Raw genomic sequence first — 20,621 nt, 5'->3', positions numbered from 1 at the left:
AATACAGAAAACAATAATGGACCCAATACTGAACCCTGAGGGACTCCACTAATAACATTAGTCGATGATGAGCAGTGTCCATTGATTACCACTCTCTGTCTTCTTCCCCCCTCAACCACCCCTTTAACCATAGCAGCAATTTGCCTCCAACCACACTGCTCCAATTTGTGCAGCAGTCTTCCATGTGCAACAGTATCAAAAGCCTTTCTAATATCCAAGTATATAATATCAAAGTTATTCCCTGCATCCAGTTCTTTTGTGACTGCATCATAGTATCCAATCAAATTGGTCAAGCAAGACTTCCCTTTAACAAAACCATGCTGTGTCTGAGCTATAACTGAAGTCTTGTCTGGATGATCCTGCAGTGCTTTGTAAGATCTGAAAATCTTACAAAAATAAAATATTTTTTTTGACTTCTGAAGTTAGTTTTCCTTTTTGGATTCTTGCCGTTGGGAGAAATGTTAATAGCGTCAGTTTCAATAAACAAGACTTATCCAGTAAGGATTGTAAAACTTAAAAGGTAGGAGGAACGAAAAACAGAAAATTAGCTTTACATCCGTTAAAACAGAAAACTGACGGAAAATACTATAGCAAGCCCAGCAGGAGGTACGGCGCAACAAACCACTTATAGTTATGGGGAGTCACACACCGGAAACGCATTCGGCAAAACGCACACACAAGCCTCTAAAAATAGACGCGATGGTCTCCAGTGACACATTTGTGGTTTGTCTGAAGTGCTTTTGAGACAAGCTGTGATGACACAGGAGGAGTTGTTTTGATACATTCGGCCTACATGAAAGAGCTCAACGGATGTTAACAGGTAGGAAATAAAAAAGGAGAGGGGTATTGTGAATCACGTGCCACAGGGCTGGCTGACCTGCCAACAAATGAAAGGATAAAAATGAATATAGGAAGGAGGAGATTGGTAGAACCACTGTAGGAAGGCGTGACAAACTCGGAAGAAAAATTGTGGATGGAGACGGACAGAAAGAGGAGTGAGAGAGTGTCAGTGAGTTGGGCAGTAAGATGAGAGTGGGTCAGTGTCAGTGAGTGGGGCAGTAAGATGAGAGTTGGAGAAGAAAAGAAAGGAATGAGTTCTTTTAGATAGAGTAGCCGGTGGAGAAAAGTGGCTAAGTTTTAATGTGTAGTCAGTATGAGGGGGAGATAAGCTTTAAGTGAACAGTTAAGTCGTTAATCTAATAAGTTAGTGAGAGAGGCAGTCGAGTAAGTGGAAAGATGAAGTTGAGGTGCAGAAGTCGGTCAGACAGTCAGTCAAAAGTAGACTGAGTTTCGAAGTGAGAGATGAACACGTGCCATAGAAAAGAGGGAAAATTTTTCAAAATCCTTAAAGTAGATGAGAAGGAGTCAACTCCATTATGAAGGAACGAGATTGCCTGATATTCTGAGAGCAAGTACGCTGGAGCTGATGAAATCCGAAGCCGGACAAAAAGAGTACAGCCATTCTGATCAGATGAAATTAATGCGTCCATAAAGAAATACAAAGGTACCCAGGAAGGAATCCAGCATCTTATGTCGAACGCGCCCCCAGTGATTGTGAGATGAGACCCAGATAGAAAGGATCCCCTACTCGCTTAGAGAAGGATGTACCGTGAAGTCTGCCAAGTTATGTCAGTAAGTGATTAGTTTGTTTAAGTATTCTCACCATCACATCGATTATAGACACTTGATAACCAATTTATCAGAACTTTTGATTGAACACATATGTAGTACTATATTGTAATGAATAAGTTAGTGAATGTTATGAACTGAAGGACATTACCCAGGGCAAGTCAATATATATAAATAAATTTTGGAAGGGAATAGATATAAAATTTTTGAAGTGATTGATACTTGTTAATATTTGGTTAAATAAGTGAATGACTAAGTATGAATTTTGGAAGGGGATAGACGGATGTCAGTAACCCCCGAATGTGCAAGTAGTTAATTGTAGAAATTTGATAGTAATAATTACCTAGATTAGAGAAGGTTGTAGGCTATAATCTGTTAGAAAACAGAGTAATGATTTATACTGAAATTAAGAGTATCGGAGCTTATCAATTTGGAGTAGGAATTGTTTTGTAATGAAAAGAGAATGTTAATAGATTCTTTGAAAGACAATTGAACTCAGGAGTAAGGAAATAGAAACATTTTGTTAGTTAAAAAGAGGAGATAGTTGATTATGATTTATGTAAAGGAAATAGCCCTCCTTGAGTTTACTCAATAGGCAAAATACATTGCTCATATACATTTTTGTTATAAGAAGATGAAATTAAATCTATTTGGTCATGAGTTTAATAAATTTCTTTTGTTTGATATATCTATGTAAAAGTGTCCAATAAACTGTATTTTTATTATACAACATTTGTGTGTCTCTTTGTTATTCTGAGAAAAAAAGCCTATCCAAAGGGAATTAAACACCTCAAGGAGATTTTCCCCTAGAACTTGGAAATTTTCTGTAAAGTATAGTCAGATTGCAAGTGGGGATAATATATAAAAAAAAAGGGGGATATATATGCGAATAATATAAAATAATATATAATATAAATATAAAATATATATACACAAAAATCAAAAACTTTTCCCCCCCCCACAGCTTCTTTAACCAGTGCCTCCATTAATTATCCGGGAACAGAAGTTAAACTAACAGGTCTATAATTACTTTTGTCGCACTTTGATCCTCCTTTGTGAATTGGGGTCACATTTGCACATCTCCAGTCCATGGGTACTTCCCCTGAGTCCAACGAAGCTCTCATAATTATGGCTAAGGGTTTGCTTACTTCCTTTGCTGCTTCCTTTAAGATAACTGGATAGATCCCATCCACCCCAGGTGCCTTTCTTCTATTTATCTTCAACAATTTCTCCTCCACTTTACTCTCAGTTATTACAAGATTCTCTAGCTTACTGCCAGAGTTTAATACACCTCTGGCATTCACCTCGCTGAATAACTCCTCATGTGTGAATGTCGATGCAAAATATTCATTTAGTTTGTTAGCTACCTGAGCAGGATCATCAACAGTTGACCAATCGATATCAAGTGGACCAATCTGATTCATCCCCTTCCTTCTAGAGTTTACATAAGTAAAGAACTCTTTGCTGTTTTTCTTTGCATCCCTTGCCAAAGATTTCTCATAATCAGCCTTTTCCTGCCTAACCTCCTTTGTAACTTGGTTACAGATCAACTTGTATCTATCATAGGCTTCTGTGTCACGTGTTAATTTGTATGTATCCCATGCATTTTTCTTCTCTGCCATATGTCTCATTAGTTCATCTGACATCCACTTAGGCCTAAACCTTGAACAATATTTCTTAGTTGGTATGTAAAGCCTAGTAGCTTCCAAGGTAAGTTCTTTGAATGCTTCCCATTTTGAATTTGCTGTTGGTAACATCTTCAGTTGGTCCCACTGTATAGAATTTAAATACTGTCTCAGACCATCATAGTCGCCTTTACGAAAGCAATAACTCTTCCCTTTACCCCTGATGGTAGTTACCTCTTTGAGTAAACCCCACTTCAGCACACTGTGATCACTGCCACCTAGTGGTTGTCTGCAGATTCTGAACATGCTGATGTAGAAAACAATCATACAATAAATCCACAAAAGCCTTGCTAGTGTGTGAGCGACCAGCCCCCAACTTCCAGTCAATATCTGGGAAATTAAAATCCCGCATTATAAGACTCTCTGATTTACTGGCCCACTCTATTTCCCTGTACAGTTTCTTATTATACTCATCAGAGTCATTAGGCCTATAGCACACTCCTACTCTCAATTTTGGTCTCCCAGTGCTTATGTCACACCAAACTGACTCGACACTGCACTGTCCAGCAATGTCGACTGGCTTCACTTCCTTGGATTTTATGTATTTCTTAACTAATAGCATAACCCCTCCTCCCTTCCTATCCTGTCTATCCTTTTTGTAGACATTGTACTCCCCAAATTCCAGTTCTGCATTCCTTATATCTGTGTGACACCACGTCTCTGAAATCCCCACAATATCTGCCTTTGATGTTTTGAGCAATACCTCAAATTCATCACATTTATTTACTGAACTCCTGGCATTTTCTGTACACGCAAGTATATATGCACCTGTTCTTTTTCTTAGCTACCCTAACCCAACCCATGTGTTTACTTGTACCCCAATGATTCCTAGCAGTCTCTGAAATATCCTGCATCTTATTTTCCAGAAAAAAATTCTACCCCTTGAGCCTTGCACAATATTTCCAGGGCTGAATTGATCGTCAGGGCTCTCATCATATACTCCCTCCTACCGTGTCTGGGCAGAATTGCAGACACTTTCAAATTCAATTTTACCTGAGTTAAATCCCCTGACTGCTAAATACGGTAGATCTGCCAACTGGCACTGGACTAGCGTGACAGATTATGGTCCGTCTCCATCAACATGAATTGTTGAGGAGACTTCCATCTTGCAGTTTACCATTGCCTTTAACCTTCACTACTACTACTGGTTTGAAGACAAAGCGGCTAGTCGAACCTCTGTCATTGGCTCTAGCTCATACATCAATAGTCAAATGGGCTGGCTTAGAGCCCCCACCTAAATCCTACTAAAAACCTGTGGACGAATTGGACCACCAAAACAAACTAGCTCTGGCAGCTGCTCTGTAGAATGAATGCAGGCGAATTTTGGCCGGTTCTTATCGGAACATATTAGAAAATATTTCCAGACGTAGGTGGCCTTGATTGAGTTTTTGATTTAGCTGCTTTTTTTTTTTTCTTCTTTTTTTTTTTTAACACTATGTGGTTGATTGTTTTTCGTCATATACTGTAGTTCATTTCATTTATCATAACTGTAGATTTACCCATATTTAACCTTTTCTCCATATTGTGCATTAATATGCACAATATGGAGAACTTTTCGATATAGACTGTATTATTCCATTGCAATAATATAGTTAGTTTATGTAGGGGCGGGCCATCCCGTGGGTGAAGGTGTGCACTGCATCCGGTCACCAACGTTCAAGGGGCACCTGAAAACCTGAAACTTACATACACATATGAAGAAAATTTTAAATGGAACGCCAAATTTAAATTGGCACCCATGCCACATACCCTAGGAACGCCCCTGAGTTTATGTAATCATTGCATTGCAATAATACGACTTATTACGAAATTGGCGCTTTATTCTGACTTAGGAAAAACTGGTATGATTTTTGCAAAAACGGACTTTCGGGTTTGTTTGTTTTTTTTTTTAATCGTAAGCAGTTTATAAGGATTTTACAGTTTATAGTGGCACATGCTTACCATTATAAATTCAAAAACACTGAACGCTTGCATGGCAGTGGTGAATAAAGGGGAGGTGTCATGATAAGACAATCCAAAGTTCGCTGCTATGTGGAAAGCTGACCAGGAAGCTAATATTCGTTTACTTACTGACATTATTTTTACATCATTGTGGCTGCAATGAAGGTATAGAACGTAAAATACACCAAACAATATAATGAACATTAGTATATTATGAAAAAAAAAAAAAAATCCCACATAGATTTTCATTCCTAATACATTTTACTTTAGAACCATTCCTTAACGAAAATAATGCCATTTTACCGAAATTTGTTATTTTTATTATTTCCGAATCTGGTTAGATAAAACGAATTTAGTTTATGTAATTAGCCGTATTATATAATTAGCAGATATCTTCAATGATAACAAATGCACGTACAAATATTTTCAATTTCTAATTAATATTTCAATTTCTCATTCCGCCTTTTCCGAAACCCAGTCAATGTGGAGTCAGTTTGAATATTTGTGCAGTGTTGACATCCGTGCGTCACGATGCTTGAGTTCTTGGAATTTAGGTTTGTTTACATAAAATACTTAACTCTTCTTCCTCTAGTCTTCATGTCGCTGAAGTGTTTTGTTTGTTTTTTTTTAACTGTTCTTTGACGAACGGTTAGAAGCTATGTGATTATTTCACGCAACGTTCAGTTGTTTATGTAAACGGCGAATCGCTCCTCATTTTACAGAGTAAAGAAATATTTCACTCTATGCCATAAAACGAATAAAACTGAACGTATGATATCGGAATACCCAAAAATGTGCTTTTATGTTGCTTAGTTTTGTTTTAGAATAGGATTAAATATACACTGAAGAGATGTTGATCTTACAAATGTAGTCACCCAGCAGTAATATCGGAATATCATTCTTTCTCACCGTGGTTGGAATGGAGATGTTCATTTTTGCTTAAAATCCCACTTTTCAGTTTCCCTTAATAAGCTAAAATAGTCCCATTTCTGCCACGGTTATTGTAGGTTAAACAGATGTAGTTTCGGTTTTGATACCGTTTGATAAGGAATGAGCAGAGGATTGAAGCTTTCCCTGGGAATTTCATTAGGAGGCTGCTTTATTCTTGTCGGTAGCTTAATCTGTAGAGACTTGCCCCCTTTCCTTCCTACCCTCTTCTCTTTCAAAATCTTATATTTCATTGCCCAATTTTACTATTTACATTTTTAAAATAACGTATGCCCTGTATACTGTATTTGTTTTTGAATGAGATAAAATGTTAACCATTGATATTTATACAACTTTCCCCCTACTATTGCAAAATAGTAGGGGAAAAAAAGTAATAACCAGTAGGACTCTTAAAAATTGCGCTTAGAAATTGCCCGCTTGCATATAAAGTTGCTGTTGATTGTCTGCTGACCAACCACAGATCGATATTATTGGTAGCTTTAATGTTGGGTTCGACTTGAATGTTTTTTAAATGAACTTTTTTCATTTAAATGCACAATACATGCTTATGATGACTATGTCGCTTTTTGACTAAATGAAATAGCTGGAATTTGAATTTTGGATCTTTCATCAGTTCCTTTTCCTTTTGCTTTATAATAAATAAGTGTGCAAACAAGATATTCTCATCATTTTAAATGGAACGTACTCCCAAATAACAATTCGCTAAAATGGTATTTTATTTAAATCTCTGCTAATTGTATAGTAATTAACGATTGCAAAAATTTTTAGGAGATAACATGTGACCGATTTAAAAAAAAAAAAAAAAATGTGGACTGCTGAACAGTTGTAGGTAATTTAGCTAGACATATAGATAAGTATTAATAAATTAATTCTTACAAAATAATGATGGTAACTACATAATATTAATTAAATAATAGTAAATTCTTTATAGGTTTGTACAAAACTGCTTGCAGGGACATACCTAAGATTTTTCTTCTGGGAGATTTTGGTGAGGGCTGAGGATTCAGAGCCAGTGCATTGACCCAGACAAAATTTTTGATCTAGAGAAAATTAGGTACAATTATGCTTATGCATCTTCTCCCTGTGCACATCTGGCTGCTTGATATACTAAAATTTCAAAGGAAAATTATGTAGTATATATATTTTTTTGACATGTTCATTTATGGAAACCAATGTGCAAAGTAAATATAAAGCCTAACTGTAGTTTAATGATAATTTTTTTCTGTTTTCCAAGAACTGGGGTTTTTTTTTTTATGAAAACCCCAAGCACGAAAGGTATCAAAACCTATAGTACTTAGTACCGTGCATGGGTTGAAGGAGAAGTATGGGGGGGGGGATATGCCGGAAACTTTGCTCTAGAGACTAAACATGGGTTTCACCACTTCAAGCCTCCAATAAGCAAAGTGGTGGTATTGCACCGGTTGATGAGAGTCATCTACCACCTTACCTGGTGTTAGCCTTTTGTTAAATGTGTGTGTATGTGGTGGAGAGGGGGATGCGGATAATAGAAAGGAGATGAGCTGATAGCAGTAAAGTCAAGAATATTTTAATGATAACTTTGAAAAAATAGGCTAAAGTGAAATATTTTGTCTTATTTCACTTTAGTTTTAGAAGCCATAAACTTCGACACCTTGTTTTCATTTTAATAAGGTGGATGGTTGTGTTTAGACTTACTCAGTATTCTACTTATTTGTTTTTTGTTTTTTTTGTTTTTTTTCCTTTTCTAACAATTGGCTGTCAAAAAAAGCGAACAGTGTTTTTTATATAATGCCCTGTGAATATTGTGAGGTTTTGCTAGCCTAAGTCAATAACAAATGTTGCAGCCAGCACTGAGTGGGTATGCAGTTTCTGAGATAGCAAGACTGAATTTTAAAAATGTGGCAGGCACCCTTTGAATGGGTAGAGGCTCTCCCTGTTCAAAGAGGCCTCACTGTATTTGCCCTTTGAGTATCTCTTATAACCTTACAGATGTTCAGCTTATCTTGTGCTCAGTGTGGGGAACAAGTCAACTAATAGTTAACTTGTTTCCCAGGTTGCACGTGAATTCTAAAATAAAACACATCTCTGTCAATCTCTCTCTGATGAATATCTGGGAAGAAATCTGTATGTAATCTAATGTGCTGTATTAGGTATAAAACTAATCTTATAGTACAGCCAAAACAGTGCCAGATTTCACATCACTGTCATCTGGTCCTCTGGGGCTTTTAATTTTGCAGGTAGTATCTCTCAGACCCCCCAGGTAGTATATCAGAAACACAGTTTATTTTATAAATTATATATTTGGCATAACAGTAGAGTGTAGTATACATATGTTATGCCAAGTTTATGTAAATCATCTTAAAACATATTTTTGTAATATTTTGATAAACCTACGTAGATGTAAAGTTAAAATTAGAAAAATGTTTGAAAACTTCCACATAAATTTTGTTTGATCACAACAAACTTGATTACTTAGTGTTTGGAATGATATGAAAGAAAAAAACCCTGAAAAGGAAAAGAAAGAAGCAGTAAACAAATATGGTTGAAACAACTACCGAGACTTAAATCCCTATGGGATCTGTAGTTTGTGTGTGTGATGAATTCTCAAATTTGACTAATTGCCTATGCTGCACTATAGTAGACACATATTCACATCTCAGCACTTATCGCGACATAAAAAATATTTTTTCATGTGCCATCTGAAGCAGAACAGACTAGGACATCTTCCCTACCAGGTTGCATGATTTCTGAGAAGTACATTAAACTTATAACTGCTTTCAGTTCAGTTATGTCAGTTCCTTTTGTATAGAAAAGATAAGGTGTCTTGTATCAGTTTTTCATTCTTTTATTTTTACATTTGTATTGCACCATAATATAGCATCTGTTGCAAAGACCTTGAATCAAGTACAGATTCTGTGCACTTTCCAATCACTTTCAAGAGTGTCTTTGTAGTTGGATTGGGCAGCTGGAATGTATGCATCTCTTCTTTGCTGCTACTATCTTCCACTGAAGAAGAGTGATGATAATATCAATTTGAGGATCTTCATCAGCAGAACATTTAGCATTAGAAGATAATCTTTTATCACCATTATTATTTAGAAAGGATTCTTCCAGCAGGTGTCAAATTTCACCATCAGACAGAGATCTATTACTAGTCAAACTGTTCATTTTTCCTCTCATTTAACATTATTAAACTGATAGTGCATAACATTATTAAACTGTCAGTGCATTAATAATGCTCATTATATTGGATTTCTCATTATAAGCCATAGTTATAATAATGAGCTATCACCATATATACATTTTGATTTTTTGCCTTTTAGACTTGAGGCACATTTTTGGCTGATGATTTATAAGCTAATCACACATTTTCTCTGAAAAAAAAAAAAAGAAGGGGAAGGCACTAGTGTGCACTTAGCACTAAAAGCAGTCGGTATGCAAAGTAAGCTAAATGTTGATGACTTCCTTATTCTTGCTCAGACAACACACATGAGGTGCATAAATTTAAATCGAGGAAGGATCGTTGCAGGATTAAAAATCTCATTTTAAGTTCCTTTAATTTCACTCTGACTGTATAATTACCTTATGTGTAACATCTCAAGGGTGTTGTGCAGAGGCAATTACAAATTTTCCCCCTTCACCTTTTAACAAACATACCAAATCATATCATCAAGCCCCACTTGATTCTTTGGACCTCCCTGCAGTGGCAGTTTTTCCACTTGAATCACCTGTATATTCCTTTAATCCCTTTCCTTTTCAAAAGGGTAACCTGCACTCACCACCTGGGAATGAAAAGTGCATTGTTTGCAGGAGGGACAGTTAGAAATTAGAGATAGATGTTACCTGTTGATCAAGTACTGATTGTTGCCTGGGATGGATGGCGATATAGGCAGATCCATGGTTGATGCCTGGCTCTTTCTCTGAATGAAGTTCTCTGACCAGTGCAGACAGGCTGCCAGGACTGCTCATGAGGTTTTGTCAATGATATACAGGAACTTTGTTAGCAAGGTTAGGGAGATGATTATACCATTGTACATGGCAATGGTTAGGCCACATCTTGAGTACTGCATACAGGTCTGAAGACCTCATTTTAGAACAGATGTACGATCTGCTGGAACAGGTGAAGAGACGGGCAACAAGATTGGTGAAGGGAACAAAAGGGTAGTCTTACCAAGAGAGGGGAAGATTAACGCTAGTCTCCTCCTTTTTTGCAGAGATTAGGCACTTGCAAGGTGATCTAATTGAGATGTTTAAGGCTTTGAATGAAACGTTGGCACTAATGATATTAAGAGTAGGAGACTGGCAGAATTACTTAACAAGTACAGGTCACTGTTGAAAAAAAGCCGTGAATTAGGGTTGAATTTGAAAGTGTCTGCAATTCTGCCCAGACACAATAGGGGGAAGTATATGATGAGAGCCTTGTCGATCAATTCGGCCCTGGAAAGATTGTGCAAGGCTCAAGGGGTAGAATTTTTTTCAGCTTGGCCTGTACTTGTTAACAGAAGGGACTGCTTCTACAGGGAGGGGATACACTTAAATAGAAAGGATGCAAGAATATTTGCTGATGCTATCGAGGCAGTGTTAGGTGGGTCGGAAAACTGCTAGCTTGGGGGGATACAAGGACTAATAGATTAACAGTAGCCACTGGCAGAGGTGAAAGTGATTCTTGCACTGCTTCTATTGGAACAAGCAGAAGCCTGGCAAACAAGATGCAGGTTATATTTCAGAGACTGCTGGGAGTCATTGCGGTACTAGTAAACACATGGGTTGTGTTAGGTTAGCTAAGAACAGAAACAGGTGCATGTATACTTGCGTGTACACCAATGCTAGGAGTTTGGTAAATAAATTTGATGAATTTGAAGTATTGCTCAAAGCATCAAAGGCGGATATTGTTGGGATATCAGAGACGCGGTGTCACACAGATATAAGGAATGCAGAACTGGAATTTGGGGAGTACAACGTCTACAGAAAGATAGACAGGATAGGAAGGGAGGAGGGGTTATGCTATTAGTTAAGAAACACATAAAATCCAAGAAAGTGAAGCCAGTTGACATCGCTGGACAGTGCAGTGTCGAGTCAGTTTGGTGTGACATATGCATTGGGAGATCAAAATTGAGAGTAGGAGTGTGCTATAGGCCTAATAACTCTGATGAGTATAATAAGAAACTGTACAGGGAAATAGTGGGCCAGTAAATCAGAGAGTCTTATAATGGGGGATTTTAATTTCCCAGATATTGACTGGAATTGGTGGGTTGGTCTCTCACACACTGGCAAGGCTTTTATGGATTTATTGGATGATTGTTTTCTACATCAGCATGTTTGGGAGGCAACTAGAGGGAATAATATTCCTCTTGATTTGATTATCAGTAGTGTTTCTTCATGCATTAAGAATCTGCAGATAGAGGAGCCACTAGGTAGCAGTGATCATAGTGTGCTGAAGTGGGATTTACTCAAAGAGGTAACTACCATCAGGGGTAAAGGGAAGGGCTATTGCTTTCATAAAGGCGACTACGATGGTCTGAGACAGTATTTAAATTCTATACAGTGGGACCAACTGATGATGTTACCAACAGCAAATTCAAAATGGGAAGCATTCAAAGAACTTATCTTTGAAGCTACTAGGCTTTACATACCAACTAAGAAATATTGTTCAAGGTTTAGGCCTAAATGGATGTCAGATGAACTAATAAGACATATGGCAGAGAAGAAAAATGCATGGTATACATATAAATTAACACGTGACACAGAAGCCTATGATAGATATAAGTTCATCTGTAACCAAGTTACGAAGGAGGTTAGGCAGGCGAAGGCAGATTACGAGAAATCTTTGGCAAGGGATGCAAAGAAAAACAGCAAAGAGTTCTTTACTTATGTAAACTCTAGAAGGAAGGGGATGAATCAGATTGGTCCACTTGATATCGATGCGTCAACTGTTGATAATTCTGCTCAGGTAGCTAACAAACTAAATGAATATTTTGCATCGACATTCACACATGAGGTGTTATTCAGCGAGGGGAATGCCAGAGGTGTATTCAACTCTGGCAGTAAGCTAGATAATCTTGTAATAACTGAGAGTAAAGTGGAGGAGAAATTGTTGAAGATAAACACAAGAAAGGCACCTGGGGTGGATGGGATCTATCCAGTTATATTAAAGGAGACAGAAAAGGAAGTAAGCAAACCGTTAGCCATAATTATGAGAGCTTCCTTGGACTCAAGGGAGGTACCCATAGACTGGAGATGTGTGAATGTGACCCCAATTCACAAAGGACGATCAAAGGCTGACACAAGTAATTATAGACCTATGAGTTTAACTTTTGTTCCAGGAAAATTAATGGAGGCACTGGTTAAAGAAGCACTGCAGGATCATCTAGACAAGACTTCAGTTATAGCTCGGACACAGCATGGTTTTGTTAAGGGGAAGTCTTGCCCGACCAATTTGATTGGATATTATGATGCAGTCACAAAAGAACTGGATGCAGGGAATAACTTTGATATTATATACTTGGATCTTAGAAAGGCTTTTGATACTGTTGCACGTGGAAGACTGCTGCACAAATTGGAGCAGTGTGGCATTGGAGGCAAATTGCTGCTATGAATAAAGTTGTGGTTGGGGGAGAAGACAGAGTGGTAATCAATGGACACTGCTCATCGTGGACGAATGTTATTAGTGGAGTCCCTCAGGGTTCAGTGTTGGGTCCATTATTGTTTTCTGTATTTATAAATAATATTGATGATGGTATATCAAACTGAATGTCCAAGTTTGCAGACGATACAATGGTTGGCAGGGTTGTTTAGGACACTACTGATGCTATGCTGCTGCAACAGGATCTGGAAAGGTTGAGCAGATGGGCTGAATGGCTGCAAATGAAGTTTAACATTGACAAATGTAAAGTACTACATATGGGAAACAGCAACCCCAGAGCAACGTATCAACTCTGTGGTACTACACTGACAGTGGTAGAGAATGAAAAGGACCTGGGGGTAATTGTGCATGTAGATATGAAGTTCGCTGAGCAGTGCAGACGGGCTGCAAGAGTAGCTCATTGTGTCTTATCAATGATATACAGGAATTTTTCTAGCAGGGATAAGGAGGTGATTATTCCCTTGTATAAGGCAATGGTCAGGCCACACCTTGAGTACTGTATACAGGTCTGGAGGCCTCACATCAAGAAGGATGTAGAGCTGCTGGAACGAGTACAGAGAAGGGCAACAAGATTAGTTAATTGAACAAAGGGTTGCTCTTACGAAGAAAGGCTTAAGTTTTGCAAATTACAGTGTCTGGAGACTAGGCACTGGCAAGGTGATCTGATAGAGGTGTATAAAGCATTGAATGGTTTGAGCAGGATCCCCTCAATGCTGATGGGATCCTGCCTCTTGCTCAGAATAATCACCTGAGAGGGCATAAATTCAAATTGAGGAAAGACAGATGTAGGATAGATGTGTGGAAATTTGCCTTTAGCCAGTGGGTAGTTGGTTGGTGGAACAGACTTTCCATCCCTTGTTGTGGAAGTTGATAGCCTAAATAAATTTAAGGCTCAGCTGGACAGGTATTTCAAATGAGTGGAGGGGTGAAGTGGAAGTTTTTTTTTTTTTGGCTGATGCTGCATAAGCTTGCTTTCTTGCATCATATGCTTTTACTAATGCTAATGAGCAAACTCAATGCTGGTGGCATTCTTCCACTTGCTCAGACTACACACGAGGGGACCGAAATAAAAATTGAAGAAGGGTGTTTGCAGGAGAGATGTGCAGAAGTTTGCCATCAGCCAATGCATGGTTGATTATTGGAACAAACTTCCATCTGTTGTTGAGGAGTGGGTATGTTTAATAAATTGAATGAAGAACTAGAAAAATTATTGGAGTTGATGGATAGGTGATTTGAGATTTTTTTTTTTTTTTTTGGCTGATGATTTATAAGCTTGCTTTCTTGCATTATTTCCCACTGCTAATACTCAGAGGCGGATCAAGCCAAGTGAGGGCCCCAAGCGGTAAAAGTTTCGGGGCCCCTTTTCCGAATTATGATCGTTTTTTTTTACAAAAAAAATTTCATTATGAAAAATAGTGGCCTGTCAGGGCAATTTGCTTTTAAACTAAAAAAAATTACAAACCTCAAATTTTTATTTTATATGTAGCCCTCTTTCCGCATATCATAAATCGTATTTAAATTGAAATCAAATTATTATTTTGGGAGGGGTCGATTTTTTTGTATAATTAAAAAAATATATATTTACTTAATTTTTGCCTATTTATGCTATACTAGTTTCATCCCCTAATGTCCAGTTAAAAGTTAGAATCCAACCAAAACTCAAATTCCCTTCAAACGCTTAAATAATACCGCGTTATAGGACGGTTGATTGGATACAAAAAAACATAATTTTCCTCGAATCCCCTTAGTATTCCGGGCCCTACACGGCCACTTAGTCTGCTTACCGCTTAATCTGCCTCTGCTAATACTTTGTGTGGTAAGAAGATGGATCATGTTGTGCTGTGATATAGTTAATATTCATTACTATGGATAGACTTGCTGCTATGTATCAGCAATAAGAATTCACAGCATTGCACGACCTGATCTCTTCCGAACAATACTATCTATATATATTAAACGCTTAGGTATGCTGCCTAAATTTTCTAACTGCTAATTGTTGCCAGCACCCGTTCATGCGGTTCACCTTGCATGACCACCACACCGGGCATTTTTATTAATTTTTGTACTGATGTTTTTTGACTGAAGAAAGGCAACCTATGCCTGATAGCTATCGATGTGTTTATTAGCATTAGCATTAGTAGAGGCATATGATGCAAGAAAGCAAACTTATGCAGCATCAGCCAAAAAAAAAAAACAAAACCACTCCCATTTCACCCCTCCGTTCATTCGAAATACCTGTCCAGCTGAGCCTTAAATTTATTTAGGCTATCAACTTCCACAACAAGGGATGGAAGTCTGTTCCACCAACCAACTACCCACTGGCTAAAGGCAAATTTCTGCACATCTATCCTACATCGGTCTTTCCTCGATTTGAATTTAAATTATCTGTCTTCAATTTTAATAAACCATTCTAAATTTTAAGAAGTGTAAAAATGACTGAACAGTGTGTGAGAACTTTGAAAAAACGTAGAAGAAATGCTTAGTCTATTAGATCTCTCCTTTAATGAAATATTAGAGGAGAGATCTGATAAACTAAGAGACTGAAATGAGACTCTATGACTACTACGAAGATGGACAGAAAACATTGAAGAAAGAGAAGCAAGATTGGAAATGAGGATACAAGTGAAATGCTACAGGACTAATCAAATAGAAGTACTGGATGCATATAATCAACAAGCTGTAATTAATGTGGAAGAGCATGACATAGGAAATATGTGTTACAACTGTGAGTATTGCAATGCAAGATATTGGGGACATGAGTTAAACACATCAAATAAATACACTAAATGCTGTCATGATGGAAAGGTTTCAAATGGTCCTCACTGTTTTAGAATACCCGGCCAGATGGTCTCACCGCTATATCCAAATGAGGTAAATAAGCCAGGATATGGACAACTTTATATTTTCAATTCTGCTGAAGCAACAACAAAACAGCTTGAAAAACAATCAAACCAAGGGTGACGGCCGAAGTAATGCAACAATTGGATGAGATACTGCGACAAGTTAACCCATTTGCTGAGGCATATAAACAAATGCATCAAATAACCCAGGCCAATCCAGCAATGAATGTGCACATGACACTTTTAGAAGACCCGGCCTTAGATAAGACATGATATAATGCACCTACATCCAAAACAGAGGTTGCTGCAATATTTGTTGGAGAAGACAGGGAACCATCTGCAAATACAGACATATGCATATATCCCACAGGTGACTGCTGTAGAATTATATCACTGTTAAACAAGAATGGTGAAGACTGAAGAATCTAGATTAAACTATTTACGCCACAACAGAAAGATGGTGTATGTTATGCCGGGTACAACTAGTACTATATTTAGGGGCTCACATCTGGTGAATATGGGCTTGGCACACCCAGGGTCTGAGCTGGATATCATCATTCTTCTCCTTTTTGATGATTCCCCTATGATTCTCTCTCTCTCTCTCTCTCTCTCTCTCTCTCCTCTCTCTCTCTCTCTCTCTCTCTCTCTCTCTCTCTCTGACAGGGTAACTCGGGAATTTTTCTTTTTTTTTTTTTTTTTTTTTTTTTTTGGCTGGTGCAGCATAAGCCTCAGGCTTCCTTGCACCATATAGCTAATAATAATAATTTCAATAAATGTAAGTATATGTTACAGTAAATGCAGTAAATGTATTCCAATAAATGGCATGTAATTTAATTTTTGGCACTAGGAATATCATTTTCATTTTACTGTGTTGTATAGGGGTGTTTTTGATATTATGGATAGATTGTAAAATAGTTTGCTTTTTTTTTTTTTTGTTTTGCCATTGTACTGGTAATTATAAGTCATGTTTATTCTTATTATAGGTAAAGAATTATAAATATTTTTATACTAACCTGTTACGATGAAGGGGATAAGGTTGCAGCAGTACCTGTTATATGTATATACAGTCTCATCATGTGTGGCTAAAGATAAGTAGAAATTTTTATAATGGAATATCAAAGGAATAAAGCTTTAGCTTGGGAAGGTATGAATCAAATTTAAATATTGTTATTAAGAGATTATTTTATAAGTATGAAAAATTATAGTATTTATATAAAATCTTATTTACTTCAGTTTTCAACCACATTTTATCACGGAAATTATTTTAATATTCACTGAGTGCAGAGATTAATTTGGATTTGCCATCATTAGTCTCTTTCATTGCATGATTGGTTTGTTTAGCTACAAAGGGAATTTGACTTATTTTTGATAGCATAAACCAGAAAATGTGTATATTACAGAAGTAGATATTTGAGAGTACTAAACTGCAACAGTTTAACTTTGAAGGACTTCAAATGAAGTGGGTTCAGTATGTTCTTGATGCTAAAACTCATTTTCATTCCATTTTAATTACAGGAAATAAATTTATTTTTCAGTACTGTTTTTTCTTTCTGTTTCCTTTTAATTTAATTAATGAAACATGATAGTTACAAACAGTTTGTGATGTTTTGTGTAATGCAAGAAATATTCTTGCATATTAGCAAAAAAGGCTTTTTTTTTGGGAATAAGCTCAATGAAACAAATCTTGTCACTACTGGTGAAACATAAAAAATATAAAATAAAACTTAAAAATGAAACCTTATTAAAAATAGATATAAAAATGTATACAGATAAATGCCAAAAGTGATAAAAGTATAATGTGGCAAATGTATATTTTGCAGCTGATGGTTTGTTTCTCCCCCTTTTTCCCACCATTCATGATCTGCATTGATTTGTTGCAGCGGATGCGTATATTTTGTACCTCTGCAAAAATATATTGATGCATGCCATTCTACTTATCTTCTGAGTTGATAAGGGGCATGTCAATCTGAAAGCTTTAGGTTAATGTGTGTTTTGTTTTTGTTCTTATCACTTTAAAAAAAAAAAAACTTGTTGTTTATACTCCGGCATGACAACCAGGTCAGTAGAGTTTACAATAAATCATTAATACATTCATTAATTGTATTTGGTAGTCACGGTCTTGAACCCCGGTCCACTCGGAGAGCATGCGATATTGCACTCACACTCCCGACAACTCAGCTACGTCATATTTTATTAATTTTACTATCTATTTAAATATATTTTTATTTCTATTCTTAATAAGTTTCCATACACTATTTTTAATAGAGTTTTATTTTATACTTTTATGTTATGTCAGTAGTGACAAGGTTTGTTTCAGTATTCATGTTTGATAAATATAAGAATATTCAGAATTAAAAGTAGTAGTAGTAGTAGTGGCATGTGATGCAAGAAAGCAAATGTATGAGCTTATGCAGCATCAGCCAAAAAAAAAAAAATCACACCATTCCCTCCAAATGCCTGTCCAGTTCCTCCTTAAATTTATTCAACCTATCAACTTCCACAACGACAGATGGAAGTTTGTTCCAGCAATTAACCACCCACTGGCTAAAGGCAAATTTTCGCACATCTAATCTACATCTGTCCTTTCTTAATTTGAATTTATGCCCCCTTAGGTTCGTAATCTGAACAAGTAGAAGGATCCCATCAGAATTCAGCGTGCTGAACCCATTCAAGGACTTATACACCTCAATCAGATCACCGTGCAGGTGCCTAGTCTCCAGGCACTGCAATTTGCAGAACTTAAGCCTCGCTTCATAAGAGGATCCCTTCATTCCCCTCACCAATCTTGTTGCCCTTCTCTGTACACGCTCAAGTATATCTACATCCTTCCTAAAATGAGGCCTCCAGACCTGTACGCAGTACTCAAGGCGTGGCCTGACCATTGCCTTATACAGAGGGATAATCACCTCCTTTTCCCTGCTAGCAAAATTCCTATATATCATTGACAAAACCCCATGACCTGCCCTGGCAGCCTGTCTGCATTGCTCAGAAAACTTCATATCTGCCTGCACAATTACTTCCAGATCTTTTTCATTTTCTACCACCTTAAGTGTAGGACCACACAGTTGGTACGTTTCTCTGGGGTTACTTCTACCCATATGCAGTACTTTGCATTTGTCAAGGTTAAACTTCAGTTGCCACTTCTTAGCCCATCTGCCCAAATTATCTAGATCCTGTTGCAGTAGCACACTGCCATTACTGTCATTAACAACCCTGACAACCTTTGTATCATCTGCAAACTTCGACATTAAGCCTGATATACCTTCATCAATATCATTGATAAATATACAAAACAACAGTGGACCCAACACCGAACCCTGTGGGACTCCACTAATAACATTAGTCCAAGAAGAGCAGCACCCATTGATTACCACCCTCTGTCTTCTCGCACTTAACCATCCTTTTATCCATTGTAGCAACTTACCCTTAATACCATTCTGCTCCAATTTGTACAATAGTCTTCCATGCGCAACAGTGTCAAAAGCTTTCCTGAAATCCAAATATATGATATCAAAATTATTTTTTGCATCCAGTTCCTTTGTAACCACATCATAATATCCTATCAAATTTGTCAGACAAGACTTTCCCTTAACATGTATTAGGAATTTGCAGATAAAAGAACCACTAGGCGGCGTTGATCACAGTGTACTGACGTGGGATTTACTTAAAGATTTAATTACCATCAGGGGTAAAGGAAAGGGTTTTTGCTTCCGTAAAGGCGAGTACAGTGGTCTCCGACAGTTTTTAAATTCTGTACAGTGGGATCAACTGACGATGTTACCAACAGTAAATTCTAAGTGGGAAGCATTCAAGGAATTAATCGTGGAAGCTACTAAAATTTTCATACCTATTAAGAAATATTGTTCAAGGTTTAGGCCTAAATGGTTGTCAAATGAACTAATGAGACTCGTAACAGAGAAGAAAAATGCATGGGATGCATATAAATTATCAAGCGACTCAGAGGCCTATGGCAGATATAAGTTAATCTCTAATCAGGTCACAAAGGAGGTTCGGCAGGCGAAGGCAGATTACGAGAAATCCTTGGCAAAAGATGCTAAGAAAAACAGCAAGGATTTCTTTACTTATATAAACTCTAAAAGGAAGGGGATGAATCTGATTGGTCCACTTGACATCGATGGTTCGACTGTTGATGATCCTGCTCAGATAGCAAACAAACTGAATGAGTATTTTGCCTCTACATTCACACGTGAGGAATTATTAAGGTTTGAAAATGGCAGAGGGTTATCAAATTGTAGCAGGATACTTAATGATTTTGTAATAACTGAGAGCAAAGTGGAAGAGAAATTGTTGAAGTTAAACGTAAGAAAAGCACCTGGGGTGGATGGGATCTATCCAGTTATATTAAAGGAGGCGGCAAAGCAACTAAGCAAACCCTTAGCCATAATTATGAGAGCATCCTTGGACTCAGGGGAGGTTCCCACGGACTGGAGATGTGCAAATGTGTCCCCAATTCACAAAGGGGGATCGAATGGTGACACGAGTAATTACAGACCAGTTAGTTTAACTTCTGTTCCGGGTAAAATAATGGAGTCGCTGGTTAAAGATGCATTGCAGGATCATCTAGACAGGACTGCAGCAATAATTCAGACACAGCATGGGTTTGTTAAGGGAAAGTCTTGTCTGACAAATTTGATAGGATATTATGATGTGGTTACAAAGGAACTGGATGCAAAAAATAATTTTGATATCATGTATTTGGATTTCAGGAAAGCTTTTGACACTGTTGCGCATGGAAGACTATTGTAGAAATTGGAGCAGAATGGTATTAAGGGCAAGTTGCTACAATGGATAAAAGGATGGTTAAGTGCGAGAAGACAGAGGGTGGTAATCAATGGGTGCTGCTCTTCTTGGACTAATGTTATTAGTGGAGTCCCCACAGGGTTAGGTGTTAGGTCCACTGTTGTTTTGTATATTTATCAATGATATTGATGAAGG

General features: G+C 37.3%; 1 protein-coding gene across 1 annotated transcript in view; it reads left to right on the top strand.

The window, feature by feature from the left end:
• Nucleotides 1-5,759: 5,759 nt before the first annotated feature.
• Nucleotides 5,760-20,621, top strand: part of LOC150075394 (uncharacterized) — a 159,095-nt gene continuing 144,233 nt past the window's right edge. The window contains exons 1-2 of the mRNA XM_090388473.1: nucleotides 5,760-5,809; nucleotides 16,649-16,809. Coding sequence (XP_090244599.1) covers nucleotides 16,773-16,809 — 37 coding nt within the window. The 5' untranslated portion in view covers nucleotides 5,760-5,809; nucleotides 16,649-16,772. The remainder of the gene's footprint in view (nucleotides 5,810-16,648; nucleotides 16,810-20,621) is intronic.

Source organism: Mastigoproctus giganteus, chromosome 14 (assembly GCF_048544385.1).
Source record: "Mastigoproctus giganteus isolate SK-2022 chromosome 14, ASM4854438v1, whole genome shotgun sequence".
In the NCBI taxonomy this organism is placed as follows: Eukaryota; Metazoa; Arthropoda; class Arachnida; order Uropygi; family Thelyphonidae; genus Mastigoproctus; species Mastigoproctus giganteus.
The sequence above is the reverse complement of the archived record's forward strand: the minus strand, read 5'-3'. Positions and strand labels throughout refer to the sequence as shown.